General features: G+C 37.0%; 3 protein-coding genes and 1 pseudogene across 7 annotated transcripts; 2 read left to right on the forward strand and 2 right to left on the reverse strand.

Moving 5' to 3' along the window:
* Positions 1-1001: 1001 nt before the first annotated feature.
* Positions 1002-3647, forward strand: LOC103321035 (phytosulfokine receptor 1 pseudogene; annotated as a pseudogene).
* Positions 3648-7469: 3822 nt separating this feature from the next.
* PSKR1 (phytosulfokin receptor 1) lies at positions 7470-11402 on the forward strand. Its single transcript, XM_008222782.3, has 2 exons — positions 7470-7784; positions 7900-11402. The coding sequence occupies exon 2, from the start codon at positions 8044-8046 to the stop codon at positions 11104-11106; it is 3063 nt and encodes a 1020-aa protein (XP_008221004.2). The 5' UTR covers positions 7470-7784; positions 7900-8043; the 3' UTR covers positions 11107-11402.
* A 1393-nt stretch (positions 11403-12795) lies between these two features.
* Positions 12796-17696, reverse strand: LOC103321033 (aldo-keto reductase family 4 member C10-like). Its single transcript, XM_008222781.2, has 3 exons — positions 16498-17696; positions 15252-15506; positions 12796-13315 (listed from the first exon to the last, which is right to left on the reverse strand). Exons 1-3 carry the CDS (start codon positions 17062-17064, stop codon positions 13055-13057), a joined length of 1083 nt encoding a protein of 360 aa, XP_008221003.1. The 5' UTR covers positions 17065-17696; the 3' UTR covers positions 12796-13054.
* Positions 17697-18501: 805 nt separating this feature from the next.
* LOC103321031 (inositol oxygenase 1-like) lies at positions 18502-21370 on the reverse strand. Of its 5 annotated transcripts, none has more exons than XM_089045412.1 (11): positions 20957-21370; positions 20756-20867; positions 20493-20574; positions 20210-20414; positions 19969-20028; positions 19812-19864; positions 19563-19685; positions 19302-19371; positions 19144-19222; positions 18874-19007; positions 18502-18757 (listed from the first exon to the last, which is right to left on the reverse strand). In XM_089045412.1, the coding sequence occupies exons 1-11, from the start codon at positions 20985-20987 to the stop codon at positions 18669-18671; spliced, it is 1038 nt and encodes a 345-aa protein (XP_088901538.1). In that variant the 5' UTR covers positions 20988-21370; the 3' UTR covers positions 18502-18668. The 5 variants fall into 5 exon arrangements, with proteins under 5 accessions (XP_088901538.1, XP_088901539.1, XP_008221001.2 ...); XM_089045413.1 differs by having other exon boundaries at positions 20756-20864; positions 20957-21369; XM_008222779.3 differs by having other exon boundaries at positions 18878-19007; positions 20957-21368.
* Positions 21371-22169: the final 799 nt, after the last annotated feature.

Raw genomic sequence — 22169 nt, forward strand, 5'->3', positions numbered from 1 at the left:
TGATGAAACCCAGGGAAAAAGACAAGCCTTTGCAGCAACAACCCCCTTAAGTGAAGGAAGTGTGCCTCTGGACCTTTTGGAAATCCCCATTGCTAATTCCTTTTTTGCGGTTGTTTTCTTGCTTCTACCTTCCTAGTAGCAAGATATCTTCCATTCGATGTGAGTCCATTCGAGTCTGTTGTAGTGTAGCCACATCCCATATTCAAACCAGGGGAGGTTATGGCGAGGTGGTGAATTTGGGGCTGTGGTGGGTCTGAAAGTGAAATAGAAAGTGAGGATAAGGGATGACATGTACCATTTTCCTTATTTTTCTTAATTAATACAATACCTTGTAAAATGTCAAATTTACCCTTATATTTGATGGCATTTGGATGAAATTGTGAAAAAACTAACGTCAATGGTGAAATTTGCGAATAAATTTAATACAATGGCTAAATTTGCTAACAAATGATTTCAGGGCAGAGATTTCAATTAAAGTGATAGTTTAGGGGGTATTTGACAGTTTATCATTCTTGTAATTTATAAAACCTCAAGGAGTTTTGTGAAAAGCCAAAAACATTAAGAGGTGTTAGTGTAAATAATTCAAATTTAAACCTTATAGGAACTTTATGTGGTACTAAATCTCTCGTATATCTTACCATGCAATGTATAAAGTATAAAATATTGTAGTAAATCATTATAAATAAATGATTATGGTGTGTTTAATCTTCTTTCATTAATTATTAAATATTTTCTACACTCCCAGTGTTTGTTAGCTCGCTATATAATCAACTTAAATTAATTAAATTCATTACGCAATGTATTTCTTTCTAATTTTTTATGAGAAAGTAATAGATAATTGACTAAATAAACATCCTCCAAAGTTTTAAGAAAAATTTCCAAGTTTTTTTAAAACAATTTTCATAACTTTTATTCAATTTTTATTAATATCGATAATATCTCGATATTTCTATCGAAATTTCTGTATTTTTTGACTACCGATATTTTAGACTTTGAATGGATTCATAAATATCTCTGATTTTTAGTGCGTGGAAGAGTCAACTATTTTTTTTCCCATCTTTGCCAATGTCTTGAAGTCTTCGCCATCTTTTTTTCTTGGGTCAACTGAAGTCTTCACTATCTGACAGGTGCGCATATTGTTTCTCTCTCGCCTTTTATTACTGTCGCTGTTCTTCATCTGGTAGTTGGTTCTCTCTGTCTCTCGTGGCCCTGTGTTGAGTGTTTCTTTGATATGGGTGCTCAAGACTTCTGGGTGGTCATCATTGTTATTGGGTTTTGCTTCCAAGCTCAGGTTTCGAGCTCTCAGAACCTGACATGCAATCCAAATGATTTGAAAGCATTGGAGGATTTCATGAAAGGCATAGAAACAGTGATTGAAGGGTGGGGGAACAATTTATCATCAAATTGCTGTGAATGGGCAGGCATCACTTGCAACTCTTCATCCTCTCTTGGATTGAATGATTCCTCTATAGATACCTATAGAGTGGTTAAGTTGGAGCTTCCAAAGAAAAGACTAGCTGGCAACCTCTCTGAATCTTTAGGCATGTTGGACCAGCTTAGAACCCTCAATCTCTCTCACAATTTCCTCAAACACTCGCTTCCGATTCCACTTTTCCATTTGCCAAATTTGGAGCTGTTAGACTTGAGCTGTAATGACTTCTCTGGCCCCATTCCAGCCGATATTGATTTACCTTCAATCCAGTCTCTTGACATTTCTCAAAACTTTTTGAATGGTTCCCTTCCACCTAGCATCTGTAACAATTCTACTCAGCTTCGGGCACTGAACTTGGCTGTGAACTACTTCACTGGTGATCTCCCACCAGGTCTTGGCAATTGTAGTGCCTTGGAGGACCTCGATCTTAGCACAAATGCTCTCACATGTACAGGTGGCTTATCTCAAGGCTTATTTAGGCTGCAGAAGCTAACTAGATTGAGCATTCAAGATAACAAGTTTTCAGGGAGGCTGAGCAAAGAGATTGGTAACCTCATTAACCTTGTTCGTTTGGATATCTCAACTAATTTGTTTTCAGGAACTATCCCAGATGTTTTCCACAGACTTAGGAGATTGCAGTATTTTGTAGCTCATTCAAATAATTTTGATGGTCAAATGCCCCCTTCGTTGTCGGCTTCCCCAACCCTCTCTTTGCTGAATGTGAGAAACAATTCACTGCAGGGTTCAATTGATCTTAACTGTTCAGCAATGAATAGTGTGGCCTCTATTGATCTAGGTTCCAATCGGTTTTATGGGCCTATTCCGTCCAATCTTCCCTCTTGTCGGAATCTGAATAACCTAAATCTTGGCCGGAACAACTTTAGTGGCCAAATTCCAGAAAGCTTCAAGAATTTTCATAGCCTCTCTTACCTCTCACTGTCAAATTCCAGCATTTCCAATATTTCATCAGCCCTTAAAATCTTACAGCATTGCCAGAACCTGACTACTTTGGTTCTCACCTTGAATTTCCGGGACGAAGAATTGCCCGCTGATCCAACCCTTCATTTTGAAAGGTTGAAGGTTCTCATCATTGCAAATTGTAGGCTAACAGGCTCAATACCCCAATGGTTGAGTAGTAGCAGCAGATTGCAGTTGCTGGATTTGTCATGGAATCGCTTGGAAGGAACAATTCCAGTCTGGTTTGGCAATTTTAGCAATCTCTTCTACTTGGACCTATCTAACAATTCTTTTACTGGGGAAATCCCGAGAAGCATAACTGGACTACGGAGCCTCATTGATGGGAGGATCTCAATTGAGGATCCTTCCCTTGATTTCCCATTAGTCATGAAAAGGAATGAGAGTGCACGAGGATTGCAGTATAATCAAGTTTGGAGCTTTCCATCAACACTGGAACTTAGTAACAATAATCTTAGTGGACCAATCTGGCCAGAGTTTGGGAAACTGAGATTGCTTCATGTTTTTGATCTGAAGTGTAACAAGCTGTCGGGACCAATTCCGAGTAATTTATCCGGGATGACCAGCTTAGAGACTCTGGATATGTCTGGTAACAGGCTTTCGGGGATAATACCGCCTTCGTTGGTTAATCTGAGCTTTCTGTCAAAGTTTAATGTTGCAGACAATGAATTACATGGGATGATCCCTGCAGGAGGCCAGTTCTGGACCTTCTCAAGTTCAAGCTTTGAAGGAGGGAATAATAATCTCTGCGGCGGCCTCACTCTCCCCTGTCCACCCGAGGTGCCCGATGATGATCCTTCTCTCGGACCATGGCCACCCAGAGAATCAAACAAATATACAGGAATGATTGTCGGACTGGCCGTTGGATTTGTGTTTGGAATTACATGTTTCATTGGGATGGATAGATACCTATGGACTTTTTAAAGGCGAATTCGTTTCGTCGTACGCCTACCTAAAAGCAAAACATGTAGCCGTTATGCTCACTCGGTCTTTCAAAGGTTAGGCGGCCTTGTTTAATTTCAAGTTTGGATGGACATGGGCTCACCAAGCCAAGGCCCATACCTAAATATATCATGTTGGTGATCGATTTGCTCGAGCGTCTGCTGCTAACTACTTGAGTAGTTGGAATGATAAGCCATGATATGCAATTAGTTGAAACGTGTAAGGCATTAGTTATTTAAAGTGAAAACCTCATTATATATTTCTCAAAATGAGATTACTTAACATTATTTTTCCCTAAGACTTAGATCCCACGAAACATAAATGCATCTTCTGTATTATCTAGTACTAGTATATGGATATGATTCATGACACCATGATTATACTCGATACCCACTATATATAACACCATGATTATTATTCTTAATTACATGGTTGCTATAACTCCATGATGTATAACTAGGCCAGCTATCAAGATAATGATGCCACTAGCTAACATATATTTGGAAATGATCCGTTGCCACTAGATTTAACGAAACGCCACGTGTCGAATGATTGTGGTCGGCCTAGAGTGGGAGGCAATTTGTAGTGGCTCAACTTTTTCACAATGTTGATATATGCATTATCCAATCAAGCAAGGTATATGGGATTGGGATGTGGATGGTGCTATTAATTTGTTTCCATTTACTTAATAGTGTTGTTAATTATGAGTAAGTGAATATATATTTTCTTACTTTTGGATGAAGTTGTTTCAAGTCAAACACGTACCTATCCTATTTTGATAGGTCAGGCATTATTAATTGAAAAGTATACTTGGATTAATCCTCCTCCTCCTCCTCCTAATAAAGTATTATGGGGCAAAGGTTTGTAGCGCATCACATTCACATTTTAAGGGAGAGCTAGAGGGTTTAGGGGTTCGAAACCACAACGTGTGGTGCAGTTAGTAAATTGCCTGGCGTGGCGCCTCAATGGCAGAGATTCGAAATCAGTTGGGAGCACTTTGTGACCAAGGACAAACTGAATATCGAGAGAGAGAATTATCTCACCCTTCGAGTGTAGGGACATTTCATGCTATTTACCCATAAAATAGAGCTAGAGTTTCCATGTTGGGTTAAAAGTCTACAAAATATGCTTCCTCTGCCTAGGCCGTCCTAGGGACAACCCTCAATTTTGGTGCCTAATTCAACATTAATTGACTTTGAGCATATTTCCACCTTACTATATAATCTACGTACCATAATTCTCATTTATCATGTCCGTAGTCATTCACCAAATCTATCAAACATGCAAAATTAAATTAAATAAAAAAGTGAGATTTAATTAGTTCGAAAGTTTAATTAACATTTTGAAGTTAAAAACAAAAATCAAGAATTAGATTTACAGGCAACTTGCAAACCGTATTTGTCTATTGAAAGGCTAACCTTTAGGATAAGATTGTACATGTGAGTTACATCATATCTATACATGTGACATCTTTCATTCTTCAAAAATATCTGTTTTTTTTTGTATTTATTTTTCTCCTTTTGTTGGTGAAAAGATAATGAACATTCACTCATCAAGATCAAATCGTCACGTATACCTTTCTCATTGATCTTCTTTTTCTTTAGTGTGATACACGTGACGTGCTACTGACTCAGCCCTTGATATTGTAGTAGATGCCACAATAAATAAAAAATGCTATATGAAAATTAGTTAGACCTAACCTCACCCTGCGGCCTTGACCTGACCCGAAATGCTAAAACCCGATTCATTTTCTTGCTTAAGAAAGTCGACGGATGACAGAGAATGAGATGTTTTAGTCCTACTTGCGTTTTCTGTGATGACGTTGTATTGTGTCCGTGTACATATCATACATGTCCCACAACAAGATCTCTGGACCCCTGCCTGCCTGCCTCCGCCTGCCTCTGCCTGCCTGCCTATGTGAACCCTAAAACGTCCTAGTCCATGCATATAGCCCTACCCTGCTGTTCATATTTGACCCTTGTTTCTTTGTATTTCTTTGTTTTTATGTTCTTGTTTTTGGTCGTGTTTAGTTGTTTATATTATGTTGCGAATTTTGAGATTTGAGAGTTGAGAGTTGAGAGTCTTCTTGAGATGAGACATACATATTTGACTATTCTGATTAACATTATAAAGTCTCAAATTTCCGGCTCACCACGCCATCATCTTCATATTATAATCTATTTATATATCTACATTTTTTCTTTTATATATAGACGTTCAGACGTTATTATTGTAAGAACGTCATTTTAAATATGGAGGAAAGCAAAAAGGAGAGTAGAAAATGCATGATGTTCACACGATAATAATATATAGACATCCGCATAGAATTTTTTTATATATATCTAATAGTTCTAATTAAAGTAATATTCATTTTTTTGCATATATGAATTATGTCAATTAGTTATGTCAAACCGATCCATTTTCTTAAAGCAATAACATATGCTTCTTGGTTGGTTCATGTCATGCCTGCACGATAATTAGCTGTTGTATTACCTTTATGACGTTCTTCTCCTTAATTCGTTTCCAATATTAAACTGATATTCAATTGAATATATATTACTGGTAAATATTATATAGGAGGAGAATACCGTGAAACAAAAATAAAAGAAAACGAGGACCATAAATTCATTAAAAATTGAAATAAATAACCAATATTGGAACACACAGAGCAAAGTCATCAACAACAGCGGTCTGTGCACGGGGATTCGATTTATTTCTCAACTTGTCCCCGAATTCTTATCGGTGGACGATGGTTGGTTGACGTTGGAGTTCTCTAGTCCAAATAAATTTACTGAGTCATTCACCCGAACTTACCACGAAATGAAAATAAATTATTCAATCAATTTTCAAGTTTGGAAAAGAAAAATGTTACGTTCGTTATATTTTTGTAGCAGTACCACATGATTTGGTAAGTGATATCTTTAATTAATCAAATAAATTTTAATAAATATTTGTTGTATGCATCATTTGTCGCATTATTGGAAATTGAAAACCAATCCTAATTCAACTATCAAGCTCCTCTCAATGCCTCTATCTAAATTCTTGCAAATCGTACCATTCTTAATTTAAGTCATGATCATTTCCCTATTTTCTTAATTTCCCACTTCTTGTTCAATGTCAAACCGTTGGTTAATTTCCAACTTACTTATTTTTTCTTATACAAAACGACTAAAGGAATGAGTTCGCTCTCTTAAACCTAAGTTCGAGTCTTTTTTTGGTAAGTTAAGATTATTGCTTGTAAGTTGTATTGAGAAAAATAATTACTAAAGAAAGAAAAATACAAAAAATAAAGAAGAAAATATATGCTTTTAGGAGGAAATGTCAAGTGCCACCTATAGTTGGGGCTCATCCAGGACCACCTCGTGGTTCATACCAAAAAAAAAAAAAAGGAAATGTCAAGTTTTTTTATTATTATTTAGGGTTAAAATAAAATATATAAAAACCGGACATTTCCTATTTTTTGAAAAAAAGCATATATTTTCTGTAAAAAAAAATTTAATTGACGTTAGAAAAAAAAAAAAAGAGATGGTAAGAAAGTTGTGATTTTTTTTTTGAATAAATTGTATGAGAAATTCTAGCAACCTTCTCTCTAACCTTCTCCATTTTTTTCTTGACATATGTCATTCTCCTTATACTTAAAACAATGTCATTAATATATTGTCCAAGCTAACTTTTGCTTTCCAAGTTTACGCTTATTAAATGTATTCAATTTATCCAAAAAAATTTGACAACTTTCTTACTATCTTATTAAATTTTTTTTAACGTCAATTACTTTTTTTAAAGAAAATATTTGCTTTAAAAAAAGAAGAAGAAGAGGAAATTGAATAATATTTAATATATTTAATAATAGTAAATTTGGAAAACAAAAGTTATATTGAATAATATATTAATGACATTGTTTTAAGTATAAGGAAAATGACACGCCAAACAAAATGAAGAAAATCCAAAAAAAAGGTTATAGAGAAAGTTGCTAGCATTCCTGTATTAAATTGAGGCAACCGCAACCTGTCAAATTTTATGAAGTCGGCGTCGGCCGAAACCGCGCAGTTTATAAGACTTAATGCACGTGTCGCCACCCAGTAGTTGACTTTATACCTCTCTTGCTGCCCACATCTCATCCAAGCGAACCTCATTTTCATTGCAACTGACCGGCTTTTGCCGGTCACCACTTACAGACCCCCGGTTTCCACTTTACCAGATTTCTCATAAAAATACTGACTGATAACAGAAGAAGCCTTGCAGCCTAAATCGAAAAGAAAATCTTGCAACCAAAATAAAATAAAATCTGTGAGAACTGGAAGTGAAAAAGAGGAGCAAAGCTTTCATCCATCCATTGGCTCATTGATTCATTGATTCATAGCAGAAAACGTGTTTTGAAGTCAAAGACTCGAAGCCAGCCATTTTCCCTTCTTTCTTCCATTCCTCTATCTGGCAGGTCAGTCTTTTTCTTTTTTCTTCTCTTTTTGTTTTGCTTTCCTGCTTCACATACAAGATAACCCCATTGTTTAATTTTGCTTAATTTTCTTTTGTTTTCTTCTATTTGCTTTCAGTTCTCAGTCATAATGTTTGAAACAAGAAAACCCAGTTCATAAAGCATGGTTCTTGACAAGGGTTTTGCTGCTACTTGATTGTACATTCTTTATCTATTCTTCTCTTTTCTTCTATCTGTCCCCCTGTGGGTGTGTTTCTCTGATATGGGTGCTCAAGACTTCTGGGTGGTCATCATTGTTATTGGATTTTGCTACCAAGCTCAGGTTTCGAGCTCTCAGAACCTGACATGCAATCCAAATGATTTGAAAGCATTGGAGGATTTCATGAAAGGCATAGAAACTGTGATTGAAGGGTGGGGGAACAATTTATCATCTAACTGCTGTGAATGGGCAGGCATCACTTGCAACTCTTCATCCTCTCTTGGATTGAACGATTCCTCTATAGATACCTATAGAGTGGTTAAGTTGGAGCTTCCAAAGAAAAGACTAGCTGGCAACCTCTCTGAATCTTTAGGCATGTTGAACCAGCTTAGAACCCTCAATCTCTCTCACAATTTCCTCAAACACTCGCTTCCGATTCCACTTTTCCATTTGCCAAATTTGGAGCTGTTAGACTTGAGCTCTAATGACTTCTCTGGCCCCATTCCAGCCGATATTGATTTACCTTCAATCCAGTTCCTTGAAATTTCTCAAAACTTTTTGAATGGTTCCCTTCCACCTAGCATCTGTAACAATTCTACTCAGCTTCGGGCACTGAAATTGGCTGTGAACTACTTCACTGGTGATCTCCCACCAGGTCTTGGCAATTGTAGTTCGTTGGAGGACCTCTGTCTGGGCATGAATACTTTTACAGGCAGTGTACCCGAAGGTATATTTCGCCTGCAAAAGCTAACCAGACTGAACATTCAAGATAACAAGCTTTCCGGGCATCTCAGCAAAGAAATTGGTAACCTCATTAACCTTGTTCGCTTGGATATCTCGACTAATGGGTTTTCAGGAACTATCCCAGATGTTTTCGACAGCCTTGGAAGATTACAGTATTTTGTTGCTCATTCGAATAATTTTAGTGGTCAGATACCCCCTTCCTTGGCGAGTTCCCCGACTCTCTCTTTGCTTAATGCGAGAAACAATTCATTGGAGGGTTCAATTGATCTTAATTGTTCAGCAATGACTAGTTTGGCCTCTATTGATCTAGGTTCCAATCGGTTTTATGGGCCTATTCCGTCCAATCTTCCCTCTTGTCGGCATCTGAATACCATAAATATTGCCCGGAACAACTTTAGTGGCCAAATTCCAGAAAGCTTCAAGAATTTTCATAGCCTCTCTTACCTCTCACTGTCAAATTCCAGCATTTCCAATATTTCATCTGCCCTTAAAATCTTACAGCATTGCCAGAACCTAACTACTTTGGTTCTCACCTTGAATTTCCGTGATGAAGAATTGCCTGCTGATCCAACCCTTCATTTTGAAAAATTGAAGGTTCTCATCATTGCAAATTGTAGGCTAACAGGTTCAATACCCCAATGGTTGAGTAGTAGCAGCAGATTGCAGTTGCTGGATTTGTCATGGAATCGCTTGGAAGGAACAATTCCAGTCTGGTTTGGCAATTTTAGCAATCTCTTCTACTTGGACCTATCTAACAATTCTTTTACTGGGGAAATCCCTAGAAACATAACTGGACTACGGAGCCTCATTGATGGGAGGATCTCAATTGAGGAACCTTCCCCTGATTTCCCATTATTCATGAAAAGGAATGTGAGTGCACGAGGATTGCAGTATAATCAAGTTTGGAGCTTTCCACCAACACTGGAACTTAGTAACAATAATCTTAGTGGACCAATCTGGCCAGAGTTTGGGAAACTGAGATTGCTTCATGTTTTTGATCTGAAGTGTAACAATCTGTCGGGACCAATTCCGAGTAATTTATCCAGGATGACCAGCTTAGAGACTCTGGATATGTCTGGTAACAGGCTTTCAGGGATAATACCGCCATCGTTGGTTAATCTGAGCTTTCTGTCAAAGTTTAATGTTGCAGACAATCAATTATATGGGCCGATTCCTACAGGAGGTCAGTTTTGGACCTTCCCAAATTCAAGCTTCGAAGGGAATAATCTTTGTGGTGACCATTTCCCCCCATGCTCAAAGGTGAGTAATCCTCTTGGGCAATCCAGAAAGTCAAGGAAAAACAGAGGAGTTATTGTTGGTATAGCTGTCGGAATTGTATTCGGAACTGCAGTTTTTCTTACTCTGATGGCCGTAATTGTGTTGCGGACACATAGCCGAAGAGAGGTTGATCCTGAAAAAGAAGAACATGACAGCAATGGGAAAGATTTGGAAGAACTTGGGTCAAAACTAGTAGTTCTGTTCCAAAACAAGGATACTGATAAGGAGCTCTCTCTTGATGACCTTCTACAATCAACCAACAATTTTGACCAAGCAAATATCATTGGTTGTGGGGGTTTTGGTTTGGTTTACAAGGCCACCCTCCCTGATGGTAAGAAGGTTGCAATCAAGCGGCTGTCTGGTGACTGTGGCCAGATGGACAGAGAATTCCGTGCTGAAGTTGAAGCCTTGTCAAGAGCTCAACATCCAAATCTTGTCCATCTTCAGGGGTATTGCACATATAAAAGTGACAGGCTCTTGATATATTCTTACATGGAGAACAGTAGTCTGGATTACTGGTTACATGAAAAAATCGATGGCCCATCCTCTCTAGATTGGAATATGAGGCTTAAAATTGCTCAAGGGGCTGCCAGAGGGCTTTCTTATTTGCACCAATCATGCGAGCCCCATATCCTTCATCGGGATATAAAGTCAAGTAACATCCTTTTAGATGAGAATTTTAAAGCTCACTTGGCTGATTTCGGTCTTGCCAGGCTCATACTCCCCTATGATACTCATGTAACAACTGATCTTGTTGGGACATTAGGCTACATCCCTCCTGAATATGGGCAAGCCTCTGTTGCTACTTACAAGGGCGATGTGTATAGTTTCGGTGTTGTTCTTTTGGAGCTTCTAACTGGAAAAAGGCCTATGGACATGTGCAAGCCAAGAGGATGTCGGGATTTGATCTCTTGGGCATTTCAGATGAAGAGGGAAAAGAGGGAAACTGAGGTCTTTGATCCGTTCATTTATGACAAGAAGCATGATGAGGAACTTTTGTGTGTATTTGAGATTGCATGCCTTTGCTTAAGCGGAAGCCCTAAGGTGAGACCTTCAACTCAGCAGCTAGTTTCTTGGCTCGACAATATCAGCACCAAAAATTAGCTTTCTTTTTAGATAAGCCAGGGAAACCCCGATTGTACAGAAAGTGATGTTACATATGAAACAAGTTCAATTTCCTGGTCTGTATAAGTTGCTATTAATTTTTGCACTCTGAGAGTTGGTTTTGTTGTAAATAATTATCCATATTGTAGTCCATGTAACAGAGAGGGATCTCATTGAAGCAACAGCAACGTTGTCGGTAAATTACATATACGTTTTAGATTTTGAAGAGAAAGAATGTTGGCTCTCGAACATGTATAAAATAAAGACTGAATCTGATCGTGTTATGGTGGTTGGAACTTGGTTGGTTCAATTACATACAATCTTAATCACAGTGGCGTTGAAAATAGTACCTTGCATTGCATGTGGGAAATAGTAGTCGCTTCCTTGCATGTGGGAAAAATAGTAGCCCCTTTCAATTGTTTCAAAGGTCAAAGGAAAGAAAAAGTGGATGAATTTGGTAGAGTTCCATTCATTCTCCTCCTCTATATATGCATATGTCATCTTTGCTTTGGAGTTCAACCATTTTGAATACGGTGTCTACCGTTGAAATTGTTGGACGTACAAGAACAAGCATTATATGACCGTTACGTGTCCATTTCCACGCATCAGGATTTCAATATTTATTTTTGGCAGTATTTATTTATTTATTTATTTGAATACAAACGATAGTCTAAACTATATGAAAGGATTTCTCACACACACACAAATATGATGCCGTGAAATTCAAACTTGAGACCTATAGTCTACAAGTCAAAGAAATTTTTCACGGGCTAGATTCCGTTGGTTATTTATTTATTTGTTTTTAAAAAGTTGAGTGTGCTTATTTTAGGTTAGAATGAAAAAAATCACAGGACCAAACGCCTTGGTACAATAATATCGTGGTGAAAATGATCAAGTGGCTGGCTGTATTGAAAAGGGGTTTTGTTTGGTGGGGATTTAAATGCAATGCAACCAGAGCAGCGGTGGCCTTGGATATTGCATTTGCCAAATCAAATACATATTCATAGGTAGCCAGCAGCAGCCACATCAATATTCAATCTGTGAAAAAAGTCTACTAAAAAACATCAATCTTAATCTTAGTCTATTTGTTTGACATTTGGTGGTCAGAAAAGACGGTAGCGTGGAGGCGCGAGGATGGACCATCTTGTGTATGTTGAAGTTACCTTCAAAGCAACTTGTAATGGTACTAATACTATTGACTTGTTCTTGTTCCAAACTGTGGGTTCAAGTTGAGAAAACAATTCCCAACTAGGGCAGAATTTTCTTCTTTTTCTTTAACTTCCGGTGACTTCCCACCAGTTTACTTCAAAGAAAAGGAAACAGAAGAAAACCCTAAAATATAATATAATACATATAGGACGGCAATCTCATCTCATGCGCCGTGCAATACAAGGCATGAGAATTGCGAAAGAACACTTTTATTTTGATTGCTGGCATCAAATAAGTTCATCAGTTTCAACGACGGTATTGGTCAAGGCTGATGGCACCCGACGGCCAACTCGTTCTCTTTGTCACGAAAACACAAAACAATGAAAACACAAAAGTTAAATCCAGGCTTCTGCAGAGTGCAGATCAACACCATCCTTGCAAGGCATACTAATCCATAATCATAAGGCCACGGCATATCTGAGTCAGATTTATTAGCAAATACATGTAAAGATCAAGAAAAGAGAAAAAAAACAAAAAACAAAAAACAAAACAGATTGAATTTATTTTTGAAGGTTCACTTCAGTAATCATTTTTTTTCTTTTCAATGTAGCATCAATACACCCATGAGAATGAGAAGTTAAAAAGAAATATTTGCCACTTCCAATTAATGTCTCCTTTGACTTTCTATTCAGCATCCACAAACTAGAATTCTTGCAAACAATGGGCATACATACTAAAGGATGATCACTTCTTTGAACAAAAATGGCACGGCACATCATCCGAAGATATCATTCAAATATCAGGCATTGGATTCCATGTCATCTTCCATCTCACGCACAGCTTGAAGTGGACCACTTCCAGACACAAAGCCACTCTCTGAAAGATTATTCAAAGGACCATTTCCAAATAGGCACACCTGTGGTTCAATCTGGTTCAACCGGTTCCACTCATCATCTGACAGAGACCAACTGAAAATGTCTATGTTTTTCCTTATCCTATCAGGCTTCAGGCTACACGGGAGCACACTGGTTCCTCTTTGCAGCCCCCAACGCAAAATAACCTGAAACAGAGTAAGCATGCCAAACACATTACTAAAACCATGAGCAGTACCTTTATTTCTGGTCCTCGTTGAGGACAGAATCATCTGGAAATGCAATTGAGTTTGGTTCCTAGGATCCTATGCCCAGTTGTGCAGCTTCTTGTTTTGGCAAAACCCAGTAGTAGTTTTGATCTTTCATTATAATACAGTTACACCATGGGTGCTTTTTAAAGCATCGGAGGGACAGAGAAGAATGAAGAGAAAATAGTAGTAATTCAGCACACAATTTTGTTTATTCAATAAGGAGCCCACTCCAGACCTTTCAGTTTTTAGTCTAGTTATATCAAGTTTTGATTTACATTTTCCCAAAAGTCAATCTTGCAAGTTCCATGTTTTCTTAAGTTCTATTGTATTAAAGGTAATATATTAATCTAAAAATAATTTGCAGAAGGCATAAATTGGCGGCCATGAGTTTTTCCTTAATCTTGCATAATTATTATAAATGGTTACGTCTCTATTCTAGACTTTTACTATGATCATTGCTATAATAAGTTTTATCTCCAATACACAATCCTGTATGATTATGTTCCTCTACAATTTGAATATACAAGTGCAATTACATGGGTAAGAACTGTAGAGTTGCCCACTACCCGGATCACCATCTTTATATTTTTAATGGTTTTGGACCACTGCAAGAAACTACAGGATCATCTCAACTTTTGGTAAGATTTAGATCCTTTATCCTAGACCAGTGCTTTCCATTCTCTTTACATTTCAAAGGCTTCAAACTAGATGATAAGTTTCCAACCCTAAAAGATATGTCAATCACAATGGAGACTTTTCAATATTGATAGCACATCCATTTACCCAATACTCAAGTGATTGATTCCTTCCTTGAAACAAGATCTCTCAAAGACCGAAAAAAAACCTATATGACAATGACTGGCTATATAATTGGTGGCTGAAAAGCTGATGAAAGCTTCTTGAGGGGGAAGATTGACTCAACTGAAGCACAAATTAGTAGGTTCTTTGGGGTAGAAGCAGCTGCAGCTGCAGCTGCATTGAGAGTTTGAGACTAACTAATGTCACTTATAAGTTTTAGAGTTTGTTATGTGACAAGCACCACTTCAATCATGAACCATGAATCATATTTTGTGTTCTGTTATTTAGAATTTACCTAAACCTCACAGTTTAGACTTAGAAGAAACTTTTACTGCAATCAAATGCAGCCAAGTCTTTTTACGTTAACCATGACCCTCAAATTGTAGTCCTGAAATCAACAATCCTCCATCTGAAGTAGGACCAGGGCAATCAGTCATGCATCACCTCAAAGTTTTAGGGTTTGCGAGTTTAGCAACTTTCAGATTGCTATAACTTCAACACTACTAAGTTGAAGTCATATCTTCACTACTCATCATGAGTATGAGCACTTGTTTGTGCCAATGCTTAACCACTAGGGGATTGCTATACTCTTGAGCATATGTATGCCATTTCAACAACTTGCATTTGGTGTTAAATGGTTAACCATTTGATAATGGGATAGTTGATAAATGCAAGTGTACCTTGGTTACAGTCAGATAGTGGAAGAAATTATAAACTATGGGCTCATATCTGAACCTTTTATTATTGAGGTAATAATAATATATATATATATATATATATATATATATACAGTCCCTCAATGGAAGCTCTCTGTATATATAGTGATTTGAGCCCTGGACATTAGTTTATGGGTGTAGAGCAAAGGTTTAGGATACTGGTGAAACTTCAGACTTTAGGCAATTTATAGAAGCCTACTTGGTTTTGCAATCACAGGGATATGCAAATTATGCAAAATATGAATGGTACTTCTATTTCTGGTTTCATAGCTTGGATGAGATTATGCTACTCAACAGTATATAGCTTGAAGGATATGAGTAGTATGAAAAAGAAAAGAAGCTTGTGGAATCTAAAGTACCTGCTCAGGTGTTTTTCTGTGTCTGTCTGCTATCTCTGCAACTGTTGATAATTTTAGCATAGGCCCATGCACAGACTTTGACCTCCTGAATGATATGCGAGGAGTTCCAGGTTCATCTTCCCCACCTGAACTGCTATCAGATGGTCCAGGAGTCGAGGTTGGGACTCCTAAGGGTGTGTGAGCAGATACATGGATACCTTTCAATTGACAGAATTTTACAAGTTCATCTTGCCTCCAAAAGGGGTGCAACTCCACCTAAAATTTAATCATAAATCAATTAAGGAACCTGAATTATGTCATACTGTGATCACCAAGGAGAAATTTCAGTCTTAAAGAAAAAAAAAGGGCAGCAGAAGCCACAAAACATTCTTATTTTCCCGAAGAATTTAAGCAGATTCAACACTGGGTCCTAACAACCTACATTGATGATAGTTACAATCTAGCAAACAATACAAGAAAAGAGGTGGGTATTACGATACATCATAGAGAATCTGCACTAACTTTGCTTCATAATTGGTTTCTAATGTCAACACTGAGTCAGAAAGGAAGAGACGAGAGGTAATTGTCCTACAACTCAGTCTCTTTTGATCAAATTTGATTCAACTAGTTTGGAGAACAATTGTAGCATCGGTGCAAAGATATATGAACATATCAAACAAAGTTCAAATATCTAACGAGCAAAATTAAGTCTTAAAGCTCAGAATCATGTAAGAACAGTGCAATGGTGGGCTGTTTTTAGAGCCAAATCTGTGGTGGTAGGCCACTTCTTAATCAGCTTACCAACTGAAATGACTGTAAGATTCATCTGATTCAAATGATGAGTTTTTGCATTTCACATTTGCATACATATAGCAACAACAACCTGAGTATGACATAAATGGGCTGCTTCAGTAAAGGAAATGTTTATGCAACTGTTATATTAATGCAGGTTCCTTCATATTGCATTGAATCCCAGCGTCCAATACTTGCAAATTATTAGGTCAGCCAAATAAATGAGATGCTTTGCTCATGTGAGTAGACTACAGAGAAAATTGAAGACAAAAAACCTTCTATCCAATGAATTTTCTCATAAACTATTACTAGATTAAGTCACTTATTTACTCTAACATATTTAGCCCTTCGATCAATATAATGGATAATATGATTAAAGAAGGGACGTGAAAGCCAATTTATCAACAACTAATTGAAGACCAATTTTGATGCTGAATTATTGAAAAATAGCAAGAATGATTTACCGAAAGCCAACCTGATTGACTGCAGGTACAATTTTTGCAAACTTGAGCAGTTGTTTGATTTGCGGAACACTGAAATTGCTGACCCCAATAGCTCTAACCAGACCCAACTCAACCAGACCTTCCATAGCTTTCCATGCTTTCTTCAACCGATTCAAGAATTGCCTATACTCGCTCCCAGACTTTGAAGGAGGATCAGTGGCATCACCAAACGCTGAGCTGTCAGGCCAATGCATCAAATACAGATCCAAATACGAAACTCCAAGGTTCTTAAGAGAAACTCTAACATAATTCTCAATTTTATTGAGAGAATTCATTGTACAGTAGAGTTTAGAAGTCAAGAAAACGTCTTCCCTCTTCAGTGAACCCTTAAATGCTTCAGCTAAAGCTTCCCCAACTTCGATCTCGTTACCATAAAGATGTGCACAATCTATGTGACGGTAGCCTACTGATAATGCCGTTTTTACGGCTTGAACACAAAGATCTCCTCCACTCTGCCATGTCCCAAGTCCAATGGCTGGAATTATATCTCCTGTGTTTAACACAAAGTAACTTCCTGGTGTTCCAAACTTTCCTTTCATCCCTCAAGCTTACAAGGCAAAAATGGATAGACTTTTAATAACCCAGCAACCCAAAATCACCAGGGTGCAAGGATCAATTCAAAATTCCAACAATTCAGATTCAACTATATTAACAGATGGTATACGAGCTCCAAGCAAACTCTCTAAACCCAAAATCTCATAAACGGGGAGAGGTATGAAAAATCAAACAAAAACCCAATTAATGAAATACCAAAAACTGAGAAACCCAATTCGTAGGAAATCAAAAGAAAACTTCCGGTCCAAAAAATTACAAGTTTTGACTACTAATTGCCCAACTTCTGTTTGCCAATATGTCTGAAACAGAGCTCACCATAACAAGAAGTGAAAAAGACCAATGCTGAATCAAACAATCAAACCGTTTTCTCAGGAAACCTATAGAATCGTATCAACAGTCTGTCTGTTTAAGTATAGGAACATATTCAAGGGTCATGGTCAACAACGGCAGCAGAGAGTAAGAAGGAAGGAAGCCCCCAAACAAAACACACAACAAAATGCTTAGCTGTAATGTCAATCTCATTCTCTGAGAAGAATGCAAAAGACAAATAGTGCTCTCTGCGTCTATGATATACTATATTAAATTGGTCATTTTCTATGTAGACATAGAAAAGTTAAGTTGGACAAAGATGGGTTAGAGGGATATAAAATTCAAGGTTCACACCTAACTTGGAAGGCTCGTCTAACTCTAAATCCACCCACCATCCACCCAACCTACTACAACTACATTCATTGACGATTTGATATATTGTATTAAAGAAAATGGACCTTATTTATACCAATAATACAACTAGTCAAGTTTACTACTACAACTATATACTGATCAGTCCGGCTAACTGAATTTTTTAAAATTTTGATTTCATTTTAAATTGAAGAACATTAACTAGAACTAAGGTTTTTCTCTTAGACAATTTCTGATGTACAAATAGATATATGGTTCTCTTTGTTTGACCGTGACAATATTTTATGGCTCATTTGTAGAGGGGTGCTGTTAATTTTAGGGTTCGTTTAATAACATCCTTTGTAAAGTGGTAGCAAATACTTAAGGATGCTTTGTCATAACCGGTAAAAGCAAAATGCATCCTTTCACTTTTGTGTTCGGATGTTGCGTTTTGACTCTGCGCAGTAGAGATAATCATTCATTCATTGATTAGCATAATGACAAATAGACAAGTGATGAAAGTGCACTTTCGAGTTTAGACTATGGCAGTTTATTGGTTAATTGGATCATTAATTTGCTGATTTAATTGCTTGGTTAATGATTAAACACTCGTCAGTTAAACTCTGGTTGTTGGCATCTGTCCTGTTCTAACTAATACTATTATTAATTTTCATCTGCATCATAACATCTTTAATATAAAAGCACACTATAGTATTTCTGCATAAACTGAGTTGAAGCTTAAAAGCATAGAACAACGGCAATGGAATAACTGCAACTGCAGAGGTAGCATTTTTATATACAAACTCAGGGAAAAGGTAAAGCACCTCCTCATAAGTTCATAACAAAACAAACATAAAGGGGTAAAAGAAAAGGAAACAAGAACAAAGAGAAAAAAGAACATTGAAAGTTCTACATCCGCGCCTTTTATTCAGCTGCTACCTCCATCTGATTTCTTTACTGATCCAACTTCAGAGCTCCCAACTTCACCGTTCACCATCTCAGCTTTGCGGGAAAGTACTGCAACAGAATAGTCAAAATTAACCACAAGGAACAGAGAAAGAAAAAACAATGTGGCATTTAAGATCTATTTTGAAATTAAATGAAATGAGAACTTCAGGATCTTGTGCATGCACTTGCAAAATTTCCTTCCATCCAGCTCCAATAACAAGAACAATTGGTCTTTACATTCTCAATTAGAGAGAGATAGTAGGGCTTCACTTTCTCAACATCAATGCGAACTTTGCTCTTGCTGTAAAGGTCATACTTGCTGCATATAGAATGGCAAAGTTAATTTTTAGACTTGTATCAAATTTTGGCAAAGCAGTATGTCGAAAATATGGTAGGAATGACATATAGTCTTACTACATTACTGTGTTTTTAAATGGGGAAGTGAATATCCTTACTTGAATATTTTGAGCCACTTCAAATTCTCAAAGTCCTCTTCATTCATCAAGTGCTTATATGCTCCTGCCCTGTGTAAAGCTGCAAAGTAATTTTGATCCATAAAGATTAAATACTAATTTGAAAGCAAATTGAAGGGCTAGCTGATTTCACAATGTACCATAAAATGAGTGGTATCTGACAATGAAAAGACCAGCTGAAGGGAGAGTGCTTTTGTTTTCCTTCGCCACCTGGAGACAGGACACATAAATAAGTTTACCATTGCAAGACTTGTGTGTGTGTGTGTGTATATATATATATATATATGTAAATTCAGATAGTAAATTATCAATTTCCCGTGCTATATCCTTCCTAGTTCTAAGTACATGGATGATAGTGTATGAACAATGCAGAAGTTGGAATGGTTTTGGCAAATATGTACCAAGTACATGTAGTCATCATGCCCCCATGACATCAGTACATTGTCGAGTCCACAACCTTCGGAGTAAATACCATACTTAGTGTTATAAGCAGGATTGTTGTAGTCAGGATTTTTCTTGAAATGCTGCAAGGACAGGCAGACAGAAGTTAGAGACTATCCACAGAAAAATGATTCAGAAATTAATGAAGTTGGGGGACTGAATCATTTCATATTCCAAAGGTGGATCCTGGTACAAAATTTGAGAGAGACCTTGTGATGAACAGTTGACTCATCAAAGGCACACCCGACAGGGTATGTGTCACCTGTAATTAATAGATTATTTCAGTTAGTTTCAGAATAATTATAGAAAGAGAGGTGAGAGAAGAGATTATCTGAACCAAAGATTAAACAAGAAGATGATCCTCACCCACAACAGCCCATTGAGGAAGCTCTCCAAAAGCAGGAAGATGAAGAACCTTTCCAAGATCTAATTTTCATGGGAAACACAGTTTAAGCAATTGATCCTCAAGGTGACATATGCAAAAATCAAAATGAACCAAATGCATAAACATGGTTGATATGACTCAAATTCGAGAAACATATAATTAAATTAACTAAGAATAAAGAGCAGTCAAAATGATGAGAAACTAGTATATGTGTATATATACCATGGATAAGGGCAGTTAAATGCAGCCAGCCTTCATCAGGATAGTCCTTTCTGATGGCTTCAGCAGTCTGCAAGAGGTGCTCAATCTGAGGCTCATCCAAGTCAGGATCACTCTCATCCACAACTTCATTGAGAAGTTCACAGCATTCCCATATGCTCATTTCCACCTTATCCAGTTTGCCATATTCTTCCCTCATCCGCTTCACCTGTAATTAATCATTATTAGTATAACCTTTTTGCCAAATCCGCTGAAGAAAAAATCTAATCGGCAGCTGTTTGCTTACAAAGTCAACACTTTGGTTAATGTGGTTGACTCGATAGAATTCCTCAACCCCATCTCTCCGGTCACTGTTAACATCATAATCCCTGCATTTTGATGAATAAACTTCACATAAGTCGTAATAATGATGATATATAATATAAAGGAAAAGGGAATATGACATTTCTTGAGCTTCTTTGGAAACAGAAAGGAAAGGAAAAATGTATATTAAAATGTTTCATGATCATAATTGAATGCAGCCTAGAATATGACAAGAACAGAAGGGACCTGAAAGTGTGGCCAAATGCGTTTGTCGGAGGCACCACAAATCCACCATCCAACACCAATTCATTCTCCTCACCCGTCTGATCAGAGACCTTCTTTTCTTCCACCTCAACTGCTGCTAATTAAAATGAATTCAACGTCGAACAAGAAAAACAAGAAAATGTAATGCAGCAAAAACCCAAAAAATAAAAAGTCAAACTTTACCAGAGTCAGGGTGCTCAACAAGGATGGTCATCCTGCTGAATCGAAAAGCGATAATCTAACAAAAAGGTGAAGAAGAATAAGAAATACTGTTGGTGATGAGGAGGAAGGCATGATGAAGGGTTTTGGGGGAATGGAAAGTATTTATAATTGGCCGGAGAGTCCTTCCCTGAGAATTCCGAGTGTGTGAGTCCTTGCACTGAAAATCCGAGTCACCAAGTCCTTCGCTGAAAATCTGTTAATTCAAATTCTAATATATATATATATACATATCTCTCTCTCTCCTTTTGTCCCAGTGAGTGAGTGAGAGATGGACAATACAGCAACCACCTCCTAACCTTGTGGCCTTGCCATGCAAATAGGCGCGTAACCACCAATTAATTAGCTGTCAACCAAATCTGCTGCTTCTTTTTTTTTTTTTTTTTTTTTTTTTTTGGTGGGAGAAAACAAGATATCCAGGATAATTATCTTTTATATATTGCGTCACAGAGGATTTGATCTCCATGTAGACGCTGAGTCAGCTTAGTGTCGTGGACGGGTTTTATATAAAGAAAGAGGCCAAATGAGTGGGGCCTAATGACGTTGCATCTTCTAGACAACAAACACTTCTTGACTCACTCACGACCTTAAAAACGGTGCGCGTTGGCTCTTTCCCACCGCACGAGGCATTTAATTTATTTTGATAACAATTATATCGGCTACTTCATTATTTTTCTTTTTTAGAATATAATATGATCATAGTTTGACCTTTTTTTTTATTAAAAAAAAATTCTGGAAAATGTTTGAATCATGGATTACAAAATGAGATATTAGTCATATATCCATTTTTAGTACTAAAATTATAAATCAATCCTATATTATTTAATTTCTATAAACAAACCCAAAAAAATAACAGCTGACCCTATTTAATTTAATTTTGATTATTAAATTACTTTGATACTTGAGTGTTTTGGGGTTTTTTATGAGGTTTTGTGGTTGAGTTTGTTTTAAGAAATCAATGGCAGTTTTGTAATTTCAAAGAAGTTAAAAGCCTTTTTGTTATGTTGTAAATGGACTTTGGGTGTGTTTCTAAAATCCATTTCATATAAGTTTTTTTATTTATTTATAAATTGAGTTTCTATATTGAGTATGATAGTGAATTTCTCTTAGAAAATTTTGTATTTACGGAATTGGCACAAAAATATATTAGCAGTAAAGTAACATGTAATCTAATTTT

The sequence above is a fragment of the Prunus mume genome, linkage group LG2 (genome assembly GCF_029339155.1).
Source record: "Prunus mume cultivar Tortuosa linkage group LG2, ASM2933915v1, whole genome shotgun sequence".
NCBI lineage: Eukaryota > Viridiplantae > Streptophyta > Magnoliopsida > Rosales > Rosaceae > Prunus > Prunus mume.